The 13370-nt window shown below is 34.3% G+C and overlaps 1 protein-coding gene across 2 annotated transcripts in view; it reads left to right on the top strand.

Annotated features, from left to right (window-relative positions):
- PTPRN2 (protein tyrosine phosphatase receptor type N2) overlaps positions 1–13370 on the top strand; it is a 683390-nt gene that overhangs the window by 307909 nt on the left and 362111 nt on the right. For both annotated transcript variants that reach the window (XM_074831707.1, XM_074831706.1), the window contains exon 11: positions 276–355. In XM_074831707.1, coding sequence (XP_074687808.1) covers positions 276–355 — 80 coding nt within the window. The remainder of the gene's footprint in view (positions 1–275; positions 356–13370) is intronic.

Genomic DNA, 13370 nt, shown 5'->3' with positions numbered 1-13370 from the left:
ATAACAATTTCAATGCCTCCATTTCATAATAAGAATAGTATTTACAGGAGTATTCTGAAGTTCAGTTAATGTTGTTCAAATTCTTTCAGACAAGCACAAGATACACACAAGAAACCACAAGAGGTATAAAAATGTATGCAAATGTAGCTAATGAAGCAAAAGGAAGAGGGCTAAATGGTGTCTTAATAGGTTCTCTTTAAAAACCTATTTTGATAAGGAATATTATACCATGTCTCTTGATTATGAATCTTACATTTTTTAATAATCTCTTCCAGCGTGCTGGGACCAGCTGTGACCTTCAGAGTGCACTCAAACCTCCAAAACATTTCAACTGCAGATGTTGCCAAAGCAGCAGGTAAGCCCTTGTTCTCCATTCCCAAACGGTGACCTCCCATGTGTCTGTTTAGCGGACAGTAGCACTACAAGCAGCACAGAGACATCCCATTCTCCCAGAATATTGACATTTAAAGAGGGAAGTAGTCGAGAGGTGAGTGGCACATATGGGAAATTGAAGTGTAACATCTGAGTCAAATAAAACTGCCTGAGACTTCCTTGATTGTCAAGAAAATGGATTAAATAGAGACTTGTGGTCAAGGCCTAGGATGGTGAAAAACTCTTCAGTGTTGTGTTGAACTCATAAGCACAGATTGGTTATTTGTAAATGAGGATGTAATACCTTTGCTTTTCTGATACTTTTTTCACATCTTAATCTTAATTTCTGGATCAAAAGATGGTAGAAATATACCTTTGTTGGTGTGCTGTTTAGGCAGTTTCAATGACAAGTTAATCTTGGAAGTAAACGTATTTCTGGAGCTAAGCTGCTTCTGAATAAGTACCACTGTTCTAAGGACTCCTGTTGGCTTCTTGTCAACTTGACTACTAACTGTATTATGGAAGTTGTTGACTGCAAGAAATAATTTCTGCAAAGTAACTGAATTGATAACTGATTTGCTTCCAAATTACCCAATTGATAGGTTTTAAAAATTATAAATAAACAAGTTGCAGTGTTGCTTGAAAATAGAAATGAAATGGTTGTTTAAATAAACACTGGGAGCCCAAACCTGTCCATTAACTTCTTCACCATGAGTTTTAGTTACAGAAAGAACAGGGGTAGTTTCCATGCCAGAACTTTCCTTTGCAGGACCCATTGGAGAAGGGTCTTATTAACTGGTGCTTAGAGAGTATCAAATGGGATACCATTTTTCTTGAAAGGGTTTAACATGCCAAAAAGCCATAGATGTGTACTGTCAAAAGTAGGGAACTAAAATAAAGTAATTATTGAATTATGGAGCACCTGAATGTGTATGATTTACCTGGTAAAAATTCATATGGCTTTTTTATAGCAATGCCCTGCTTTGTAAACCTATGGAATCTCTCTGAAGGGATCAACAAATATGATGTAGCTGGTAGAGCCTGCCTGGATTGCCAAAGACTTTTGACAAGATCTTTCACTAGAAGTTTCTAAGGAAATTAATTGTTTCTTAGAATATGAAATATGGAACATGAAAATGGTTGGTCAGTAATTAGTTAAGAAGCAAAAAACAGAGATTAGGAATAAATTATTAGTTTTCTAAAAGGCTATAGATAGCAGAAAAGTGGAAGGATTTCTGCTGGGACTGTGGCATTCAACATACTTATAAATGAGTTGGAAAAGAGTGTGATGAGAAATCCTGCTAATAATACTAAATTATTCACAGTATTAAAAACATTACCAGACTGCATGACTGGACTCAAACTGGCAGATGAAATTACTTGTAGATTAGTGTTAAAAAAATGCATATGGAGAAAAAAATAGAAGTTCTAGGTCTAAATAACCATTACTGCTCTTGAGTAAGAACTTAGTGTAGTAATAGGTAATCTAATGAAAATAACAATTCAGTCTTCATTATCAGTTGAACAAGGAAAGTGTTTCTAAGAATTATTTGGAAAGGAACAGAAAACAGAACAATATAATTTGTTTTTACATAAAACTATCCCTTGCCTGTATTTAACACGACATACAGTTCTGCTTCTCGTACCTCAGAGAGGTTGGAAACTCTGGTTGAAATGGAAAGATTCAGAGAAAGGCAGAAGGCTGTAAGTATGGAATATCTTCCATATAACAAATGGTGAAATAAGGCAGGAATCTTTATTTTGGAAAAAAAAAAAAAAGATGAGTATGGTATGAGAAGAGTCTGTCAAGTCCAGAGTGGCACAGTGAGTGTGGACAGGATTGTGCAGTGGATCTCACAGTGCAATAACAGATGAAACTGGCAGAAGGCAGGTTCAGAATGAATCAGAATGCAGTTTGTAGCTTTGCCTATTGTGAATAACGAAGTTTACATGTGTTCAAAAATTTACATGCAAACAGATTCATGGAATAGACATCCAGTGAAATTTAGCAAGTCCATAGAAACCTTGTCAAGTTCAGGAGGTTCCTGATGTGCCTTGACCTGTTCCTAGCAAGCTACTCTCAAACGTATAGATGTTGTGACTAGTTTATTTCAGCAAAACTTGAGAAGTAACATTACTTTTTTCTTTACCGCTGGGATCAAAGTAGTTGTCTTCAAATTCCTTAACTTAAATATTGCTGACAAAATAGGGAGGTTCTGAGGACAAAAAAATGTCACCCCAGAGGAAGTTCTATAGGTTCCCCAACGTAAAATAATCTTTTATATTGTAATTTTATCTAGTCCATGTATACATATCCCAGGGATTTCCTAACTTCTGTTTCTTTAGTACATTAAAATTTTCAGGTTTTGATGGCTGCAGAAAGGGGTTTGTAGGAGTCTTGCATCAGCTCCTTTCAGTATATCACCATGGCCATAGTATTGTTTACCAAACCTTGCGTTTGCCATTTACAAAAAAATCACTCACAGTTCTATCCAGCTGTCAAACATTTTCAATTTTAAAAGTATCTAATTTTTCTAACCCATAAGTAAGGTTGCAGTAGCTTGCCAATGTACTCGCTAATCAGTTCATTTATTTTAAGCAGACTTCTTACTTGCAGATCTCTAAAGCCAAAAATAAATTCAGTTGAAAGATCAACAGCAGTATATACTTACATAAGAAGTTTTTTCAGGCTTTAGTTGTAATTAGAAATTTTAAAAGTCAACAGTGTCTTGAAAAAAAGCATTCTAAAAACTTAATTTACTGAAGGAAACCAAAGCAGAACAAATCAAAGCATATTTCCAGGGCAGGCACAGGTACATGCATGTACTCCATGCTGTACTGCCATTAGGTAACTTGACACCCATCCAGGAACTCTGAAAGCAGATCTTGTTTACAGAAAACAAATAGACGAAACTGACAGAATTTCACTGTCCGTCACATCCTTAGAAACAAAAATAATTTAGAAATTGAGGTAATCAGATGCTATAGTAATTATGGGAATGAAAATTATCCAGATTTGCAAAAAGGAATCTATTTGTGCAGATGCTATGTACATGCACATCTCACTGATATTCACAGGAACAGTTTCTGTGCAGCAGTTTGATCTTATTATTCATTAGTATATATTTTTGTAACCAAAATGGATAAACTGCATATTTTCCTTGTATTATTTAAGTTTAAATATAGGGAACTATATTTAAAGATTTCTATCCTCCCCTGTGGAGTTTGACGAATGTGCGGGTTAGAGAAGGCATGGGACTCTTTGGCAACTATGCAAACAGATGAATGACTTACAATATCTACTAAAAAAATAGAGATGTGGAAGTATGATAATAAAAATAGTTTCCTATGTTTTCTTGGAGTTTGAGATCTGTTCTTCTTGGTGTACATGAGACCCAGCCTGAGGAGAGATAAAGCTCTCTAAAACCCTTCAGCCACATTCTTGCTGATAAAACTTTTTTCCCAGTAATTTACTACAATTCTGTGTCAATGTTTTGATTACTTTTGTTTTTGCAGTTTCTAGGGCCCCAAAATTATATAAGAAAGCTGACAACAGAGTAATTTAAAATTGGGAATAACTTGCTTTCTCACATTAACAATACCTTTATTCACTCTTTGACTACAGAGCAGAAGGACAGCCAACATTTTGCCAGTGTTGTGTACTTTGATGCTCATAATATAGAACATATCTTGCATCAAGTAGCTGTCCTCTGGTCTATTTCTGTTTAAAAAATCAGGCTTAATGGTCCAGTGTAATTTTATCTCAACATCTTGAAGACATAAAATTTCTTGAGGCATAGATGACCTGCTCTAGAAGTAATTACACTTGGTACATGACATCATTTAGACAAATGAATGTGGATTTAATTTCTCTTCAGTTTAAAGGTTAGGAGAAATTTATCAGAGAACAATTATCAGTAAGATAAACGTTATTTATATAAAATTGCAATAGAGTCAATATAGTAATGAGCAATGAGTTTGCATTATAGGTATTCCAGAATCCCACTATTTATGTAAAGACATGTATAGTAACAGTGATAATTAGAAAAGAGGAATATTCTGAAGTTTCTAAGCATAGAATTTCAGCATCATATGGCTGTAACAATCGTAAATACTGCACCCATGAAAAAGACACCATGTCTTGTACACAGACACTCGGCATTGCCGAAATGAAATAAAAGCATTTACTTATGTGTAGCTGCAGCCTTTTACTAGTTAGGATCATGCTTCCTTTTTTTTGGTATTGTATTAAAATGAAACATATTAGGTTTTATAAAAAATGGGGACTGAAAAGCAAAGGCATGTATGCTTAGCGTAGGCATATTAGTGATAGGGGACAGCACTAAAGGCAATGCATGACCAGATATTAGGGAGTTAATAGGTCTTGTGTGAAGGTTCTGTGTCTAGGATATATTGTGATATGCACTATTATGGAATGTCAGAAATCTCGATTTACTTTCTAAAAATATTTATTAGAATATCAAGAAATTTTTTCTTCTTCTTTTTTTTTTTTTTTTTTTTTTTAATTCCCCTAACTTTTAACTAAGCTATTGATTTGATTTTGGTTTTGTTTTTTCAGTTTTGTTTGTTGGGTTCCTTTTACTTTTCTGTTGCCCTGCTGGTGAAACATATATTTTCACAATGTGCATGGTTTGATAGGGACCATTAATCCTGACATACAGAGTAGGGTGTTGAATCATATAACCTTCTTATCTAAAAATTATTTCTCTGCCAGCTTTATAATTCTGCAAAAAATGCATTGAAAAGTTAATTCCGCTGAAAAACAGCCACAAATGCAAAAATACTATATTATCATTAAAATTTAACTGTATAATAAGCTAATTTAAATAAAGATACTGCCTCAAAAGTGTTGGAATAGATTTAAAAATACATATAGAATTCTTCAGCAGTTTTAAACAACTGCAAATGATTAAATTTGTAAACTTACAGATTTTGAGATTTGACACCTACAAATTTTGGTCATGTTCCAGCTGTGATGAAATATCCATGGCAACAAATATTGCAATAGAACTTTTTGACATTGAAAACTGAATATTTTTGCTAAAATTGGCAACTCTAAACAGACATGATCCTTTGCTTTTAGCGTTAAACAGTCCTTTTGGGATAAAAAGGGTACTCCAAAACCCCTAGTGTTACTTTACCCTGTTTGGTGATTTAAGCTGATGGTGTCTTACTGATTTGGAGTGGTCCAAGATGTCATAGTTTTAATCTTAATTAGGGTGATTAATGGCTGGTCATATTAGTGACCCTGGATTCAGTTGGTGAAGAAGGTATTTATGCTTTATTCTGCCTCCAATATATTTGTTTTGCTTGGCAGGTCTGAGCTGTATTTATAGGTGTCAAAACTTGCTCTTTTAAATATGTAGGCTTAAGTATTCAAATCAGTGGTATAATCTCAAAGGCTCTTAGTTCCCATCACACCCTACAAACATTTAATGACCTTGAATAGCTATCAGGATTGAAATACAGAATTTTCTGATGACCAAGAAATTTTAAATTCAAAGCCATGTCAGACAGTGAAACAACCTACATGCATTAAAAAAAATTATTCCAGGTTCTTTTTCAACTCGAAAATACTTGTGAGGAACCTGCCTTACACACTGCAGAAATCTGTTTCTTAAGCACATTCAGCGAAATTGCAGTTTTGTCACACATCCATTCTGGGCACTGTTAAAAAGGGCTGAAGACTATGACATGAATGTATTTTGATTTCCTTATAAATTCAGTGTTACAAATACCCATTATAAATATATTTGAAAAGACTTAACTATGAAAGTACAAACGGTCAGTTAAAGCTATAATGCTTAGATGCATTTTTTAGCTGTTTGCAGCAGTTGTTCGTATTAGCCTTCAGTATAACTGAAATATATATATTTCAGCTTTTAGCAAATCAGATGTAAGTCTAAAATACTGCAAATTATTTATATGACTCTTCTCTTGCATTCATTCTAGTCATGAAATATAGTCCTCTTTTTATTGGTCAAGGAGGGTTATCTTTCCAGTTTGCTTCATAATAGAAATAAGTATAATAAAAAGCACATTTATGGAATACCTCTGTAAAGCTTGCACACCTTTTAATTTCATGGTCTGAAATTTGACAAAACAAGGCACAGAGGGAAGATCATTTACTCAACATTAGAAAGTCAATTGATGAGGATCTAGTACGCAACTTAAATTGACTGTTCATTTCTAGGAACACTGCAGAGGCTCACTCTGCTCTCTAGCCAATAAGTATTGACCATACCAGCATTGTTGACAGAAACATGATGACTCTATGTTATTATCCATTATTAGCAAGAAAAGTTTTCTGGGAGGTTCTCAGGAGAACAAAAGAGAGAGAACTGTCTTCAGATTTATCTTCATATAATATAACTTTGAATCTTCAAATAGTAAAGCTACGTGTAATGTGTATTCTGTAAAGAATGTATAGATATAGAGAAGGGACATTAGGAGAAGGAACAACAGAACAATGAGGAATAAATCATCAACTGCAAGAGTAAGATTATTCAAAGTTTTATTTAGCTATCCATGTATTTAGTTAAAAGCATATTTAGATTAGACATTACTGACTTATGTCTTTAAAACATCATGGTCTGATGGAGGAATTTGAACAAAACCTGAGAAACATCATTTAATGCAATGAGTTCAGAATACTGTGATTTTCTTTCTCTGATTATTTCAGCTTGTGATTAAACACTGTCTGGCCTTTGATGCTTTTTAGACCATTCTTGGTTAGTTATTAGAAATTATTTGCATAATATATTTCACTTAACTAAGTGTAATCTAGGGATTTATTATTCTTTGTAATTCTGTTGCTGACATAATGAAACTTGGCAATGTCCGTTGTGTTGTTTTGGTAATGGCAACATCCATCTTTGTGGTGACTGTCAGTGCAGGAGATACGAATTCTGTACCATTGAAAGCAGGAAACTTCAATTGCTGGATAAAAAAGTCTTCCTCTTCTGTAAGAAGTCCTTGTTCTTTCTAAAGGGGTATAACCAGCCTTGTCTGTCTGACTGATTTTGGGCATAAGCTTTGCATATCTTGCAAGGAGTCTCAGAAAGATGAACTCTGTTGCTTCAGTCACAAATACATCCTTGCTGGCATACTGTCTTAGTTTCCTTTTTCTACCCCACAGCCATGAGCAATAATGGTTATTTTGAAAGTATTCATTGGCCAGCCATTGTCAGATTCATAATTCAGCTGTGATGAAGTGAACAGAACAAGATGAAAGTCTGCGGCTGAATTCCTTCCCTCTATCTAGATTTTTGTAGACCATACAATTAGATGTCTTGTTCTCTGAGACGGTAACAAAGAGTGTGTCTGTGAATAATTTGAAGCTCATCTTTGAAGTGAACTGACAACTTCTGTGTCAGAAACTTTGAACAACATAGCCAGGAGGCTATGAGGTCCATCTGCCCTGGTTTAAGGAGGATTACAGTTCTTCAGTCTATAATGTGAAATGTAAAAGTTTGACAGCTCTTTTTCTGTTGCTCGCTCTCTTAAGTCTTTTGGTGCAAATCCTGGTTTCTTCTACTCAAGCCTCCTTAGTTCACACCGTCCTTTTTCACCTCTTGACCCCTCTGTAGTGGATCAATTCCCTTTCACTTACTGTATTGCCAAATCTATCTGAAGTATTTTCCTCAAATCCTTCCATTGCTGAATAAAGGATGTCATTATATTTTTAAGTATTATTCAGAATCTGAACTGTCTTCTGCACTACCACATATCTGATACAATGATTAATGAGTTTTTGAGATCCCATTTCCTTCCCATCTTGTTCTTCTGTTGAAAAATTGAAAGAGTTTTAGCAGTGATAGGTGTTACCATTCGGTAAATGTGCCTCAATACGAAAGAATAGCAAGTATCTTTGGTTATGACTCTTCTCCAATGACTTCCTTATAATTATGATATTCATTGTTGTGATTAGTAAGGATGGATTTTTTTTAACATACCCCTCTCTCCCCTAAGAATAACTGTGAGGTATCTGATTTTAGAAAGAAACCTTTTGCTTTAAAACCACTTTCTGTTGTAACAGAAAACTTCAGAACTTCCTTCTGTTCGCCTTATAAAGTGATGTAAACTATTCCAGCATAAACCCCTAAATCAAGCTTCTTAACTATTGGGAACTCTAAAGCTAGTTGACCGTTTTATAGAATTGGGGAGAAAAACAAGAGCTAAATAGCATTATGTAGTCAGTGTTCTTTAACTAAAGCAATGATGGTTCATGTCATTACATCTGATGCCTCTTATTAAACACCTATGCATAAAGAAACATCAGATAGGTGTTAAACTAAAGTAAACACACCACTGGTGTGGTTTAAAGGTTAATAGTAATTTTAAAGTTGGCTTTTTTAAAGAGTCCTCTGGTGATAAAACTAAATGCATTATAATAGTGAGGGTAGAATTCATCTAACCTGGTTGCAGCTGTCTAAATATTGAGCATTTATCCAAAACTAGTTGTCTAGATTGCCTCTACATTCAAAAAAAAAAGATAGATTGTATGAACTGGCACTTATCACAGGTGGCTAAAGGTAGGTGAGAGAAAGCCATCACTAATATCCACAGAAATGTATAGATATTGTTGATGATAGGACTGCCATACATAAACACTGCAGATTAATCCAGGGAGATTGGTTAAAGTCAGGATTGTAGAATTTAGTGTAGTGAAAAGCTTTCAGGATCTTCCTGTAAGCCCTGTTTGGTAACATATTCAAGAATATTTTTTCTGTTCCTAGATCTCTTAAAATCTTCTGGTGCAAATCCTGATTTCTTCTTCTTAAGCCTCCTTCAATCACATTGTCCTTTGGAAACATATTCAAAGCTCTTTAATTAATTTAAGATTTGGTAAATTTACAAAGATTTCAAGTTTGCTAAATATTATCATGTGTAATATTATTAAACAACCAAATTCCTGCAGTCAGTTGTTCATATCTATAGCTGGTAATACAAGATGAAACTGCCATGTAGTTGAAATGCAAAGCGGTTTTCTTTCAAGTCCAGGAAATCTCCTGATACATTTTTGACTATGGAAGTGAAAAGTCTTTTTTTCATATTAAACTTGCTAAATATTTCCTTACATAGGTGTTTCAAACTGACCTGTAGATTTTAAAAGGACTGTTTTCAGCTGATGTAAATCAACAGATAGTCCATAGCATTGAGAATGTGTGAATGAAACAAAACGGTATTATTTTGTGTATAGCAGAAGTACTATAGAATCCCACTGACAGCACAGTATCAAAAAGTCCCTATACTAAAATATGTGACAACTAAATTTCATTCTAATTTAAAGCAAAGCAAGCAGAAATCCACAAACCCAAGGCAACCTGTTTAATGTCATATTTCATCATATTATTTAGCAAAATTGCTTCTGTTTAGCATTTTTATGATAACACATTTTCTGGGAAAATGGAAATAATAGGCTCATCTGATTTTTTTTTTTTTTGTGAATATGTAAGCATAAATAAGGGAATTAAAGAAACCCTAATTTAGGTCAGATACTATTGTAACCTAACCTTTACCTGGAAAAGAACAGTCTACATTGTCTTCTACTCATTAGATAGATTGATTATAACTTTTAAAAATGTGGAACATAAGATAAACCTAACGATTTTGAACTATGCATGCAAATAAATTCTAGGCACCATGTGGAACAGGGGATAATGTTCTATTTTAGCTGTTTCAAACAGGAAAATGTTCTTTGTCTGATGTAACTAAACATCCTATTTTTAATATATGAAATTGGATGATTAGCAATCTTGTGATTGTAAGTGATAGCTTTCATATCAGTCAAACAATAAAAAGTTGTGAGGGAGAGCGATGCTACTTCAGGGCTCTATGAAAAATAGCTGTTATTTAAAGCACAAGAAAAAACACAAACTCAATTACACACAGAATCATCCTAGAATCAGGCTGTCATTCCTTGTTGCTGGAGAAAAGTAATAACATGGAAAGGCACTTCTCGAGGAGTATGGTGTTTTGGTAACAGTGTGCAGGGGTGGCTGACCCGAACCTGGTAGCAGTCTGTTCTCTTGGTAGAACACAATTTATGGGATGACATCTTGGGAAGGAGGCACAAACATGACCTGAGATTAAAGGGCAGGTGGAGGGTTTCTGGCTGAAAAAGGCTTGGTTGGGAGGCCCAGAGGATTCACGTATCATCCAACTTGAAAATAGCCGCTTGCATGATCTTCTACTGCTGGTAGCTCATGGATGAATGTATCTGAGAGGGGAAATAATGAGCTCTTGACAGTGGGACAAGGAATTATTTGAGAGTTTTTGAAGATAAGAGAAGTTTGTTGGCAGTACTCACAAGGGAACACTTCTCAGCAGTATTCAGTCCTGTATTCTAACATTGCCTTCATTTTGATCAGTCTTTCTCCTACGGATTGAAGGCTATTTCAGCACCTGCTCTTGCTACCTGATAGCCTGCACAATCATTAGGGAATGTTGTGGCTACAAGGCAGGTGATTTGATTTTCATTAATTATTTTCTGGACTATCCAGATATCCATTCTGACATGTAAGATAAGATGGAGTCAGATTTATAAACCTTTGATCTTGTTCGTATTTGGAGATGATGTTTTCTATTGTGTGACAAAAATTGTATGCAGGATTTAGAGATTAATGACCAATGTAATAATCTGCAAATACTTAATCTTTCTAGTATTATCTAGTTTTTAGGAAAACATGTTAAATCCCTTTGTTCTCTTTAAAAAATATTTTCTTTAAATTTGAACATTCTGGATTAACAGAAATTGTATGGCTTTATATTGGCTAAAGTAAAAAAAAAAAAAAAAAAAGTGTTAGACTTAATCTAGCCATAGATTTTCAAGAAGTAGCTGTAAATTCTCTGTGCCTCTATTTTCTTAATTGTAAATCTGAAATATGAATAGAAAAAAAAGCTTTTTATGAAAAAAAAAGCTGTAACATAATGATTTTTTAAAAATAATTCAGTGGATAGACAGTATGGTCTTCCATAGTATAATTACGATCCATTTGTTTCTGTGCTGCTTCTGCTGCTTTATTGTATTTTTTTTCCTGGTTGCATCAGTGCAACAAAATCAGGATGACAGCAATCATGAAATCATTTTGGTTGAAAGATCTGTCTAGTGGGTTATTTAGCCTGTCCCCCAGAATTGTGATGGGATTGGCTGGCAAGAGATCATAGAGCTAATATTTGATAGTCTGTTGAAAAAAACAGACAGATGAGAAAAAAAATGTGTATGCCAAAATCCAGAGGGTGCCTCTTGGCAAAGTTTTATAGACATTTTAGATCAGTAACAAAAAAAGGTAGGTAGCTACACCCCATTACTCCTTCCTAAACAGCCAGGTAATTACTTTTGGCATTTTGACAAGTGTTTGCTAGAGTGAAGGTCAAAGCTGTCAGCAGAAAAGATCTATGCTAATCTGCTCAGCTGGAGAAGACTCAGGTAGCTAATGTTTTGTAATTAGAAGTTGTGGAAACCAGTTTTCACTGTACTTTTGTGCTGAGCATAAGTGAACTAATAATACAGAGTAATTTCATTTATCATAGTTTACAAAATTGGCTAAATGGATTCTTAGGAGTAAGCATACAATGTGAAATTGGAGAAATATGGGAAAACATACTGTGGTACAAATGAGACATTTATATTAACTTATATGTATGTGTGGTATTATATATACACATATACATTATATTTGTATATTATATATGTGTGTTTGGCTGTATGTATACACAGAGCTGCATAACGCTAATACTTTTCATTTACACTGAAAAAATCGTAATCATGAAAAGAAAAAATGTACTTATTGTACTTGATAAGGCTGCAAAATTTTGCTGGAAACTTCACAAGCAAAAATTCAATGCACGTAAAAAAGTCTCATTTTTCTTGTGAGAGTTATCAATATCACTTCATCCAGCAATACCCTATGACTGGATTCCTATATGGATTTTAAACTGATAAAGTACTTAAACAAAATATAGGAAAATAAAGAAAAAAACACCAGAATAAATATATTAAAACAATTATGAAAACAATGTAGATTTTTATAAAAAGTGTAATTTGTTTCATAATGTTGACTGCCTTTTTATAGTGTTGTACTGCTGTTTTTATCAGACTAAACTAAAAATTACTTTTCTCCCTTATCACACTATTCTTTGTGCTACAGAAAGTATGTGTATATATATAAAAGACACAAAGAGATAAACAGGGAATTTTTCAGAGGGGCTCAAGGTGTTCAGCTGTGCTTCTAAACCCCAGCTAGGACCTCAAGTCTGCAGAGATTTCACACATATTTAACTGTTCACTCCCTCTGATTTTGCTTCTTGAACTGAAATACCTAATATAGTTATATGCTGCCCATGAAATTCTTACCATGCATGGAGGAAGAATGCAAACCTTCAAAAAGTAATGGTTTTGGGCAGACTGGTATGTACCATGGAAATGCAGGTCAGGTTTTGATGGCCTAATCCTAGACCTACACTTAATAAGATAAAGTTTCAGTGTTTTAGTGGTTGCAGTTGGAGCTGGACTGGAACCTCATAGTAGTAGCAGTTCAAAAGGACCATTTTTTTCCTGAGTAATTTTTAACCTTGATCAGGTCTGCCAGACAAACTGTTGAACTGTCACCAACAAAACCCACAGGGATGCAGCAGGGATGAAAATATTCCTGTAATCCTTTTTGACTTTACATGTAATCCAGAGCATGTAGATAAATAGTTAAAAAAAAAAAAAAAAAAAAAAGAGATAAAGCTTTAAATCTAGGTCTAAAGATCAGTAGGTCCATCTGAAACATAGACTTTAATTGAGAAAAAGATGTCTTTTTATCATCTAGATTTCGTGATTGGGGTTTTATAGGAGACAGTCTTTTTCAATTGTTATATCGTTGCAGGGAACCCAGTACACAACTGAGTTTGGAAAGAGAACAGAAAGCACTTCCTTTCTGCCCCCCCCGCCCCCGCAATCCTTCCTTCTCTGAATGGATTTTGTCTAT

This window comes from Strix aluco, chromosome 1 (assembly GCF_031877795.1).
Source record: "Strix aluco isolate bStrAlu1 chromosome 1, bStrAlu1.hap1, whole genome shotgun sequence".
NCBI classification, from domain to species: Eukaryota; Metazoa; Chordata; class Aves; order Strigiformes; family Strigidae; genus Strix; species Strix aluco.
Note: the sequence above shows the minus strand (reverse complement) of the source record. Positions and strands in the feature narration are given on the sequence as shown.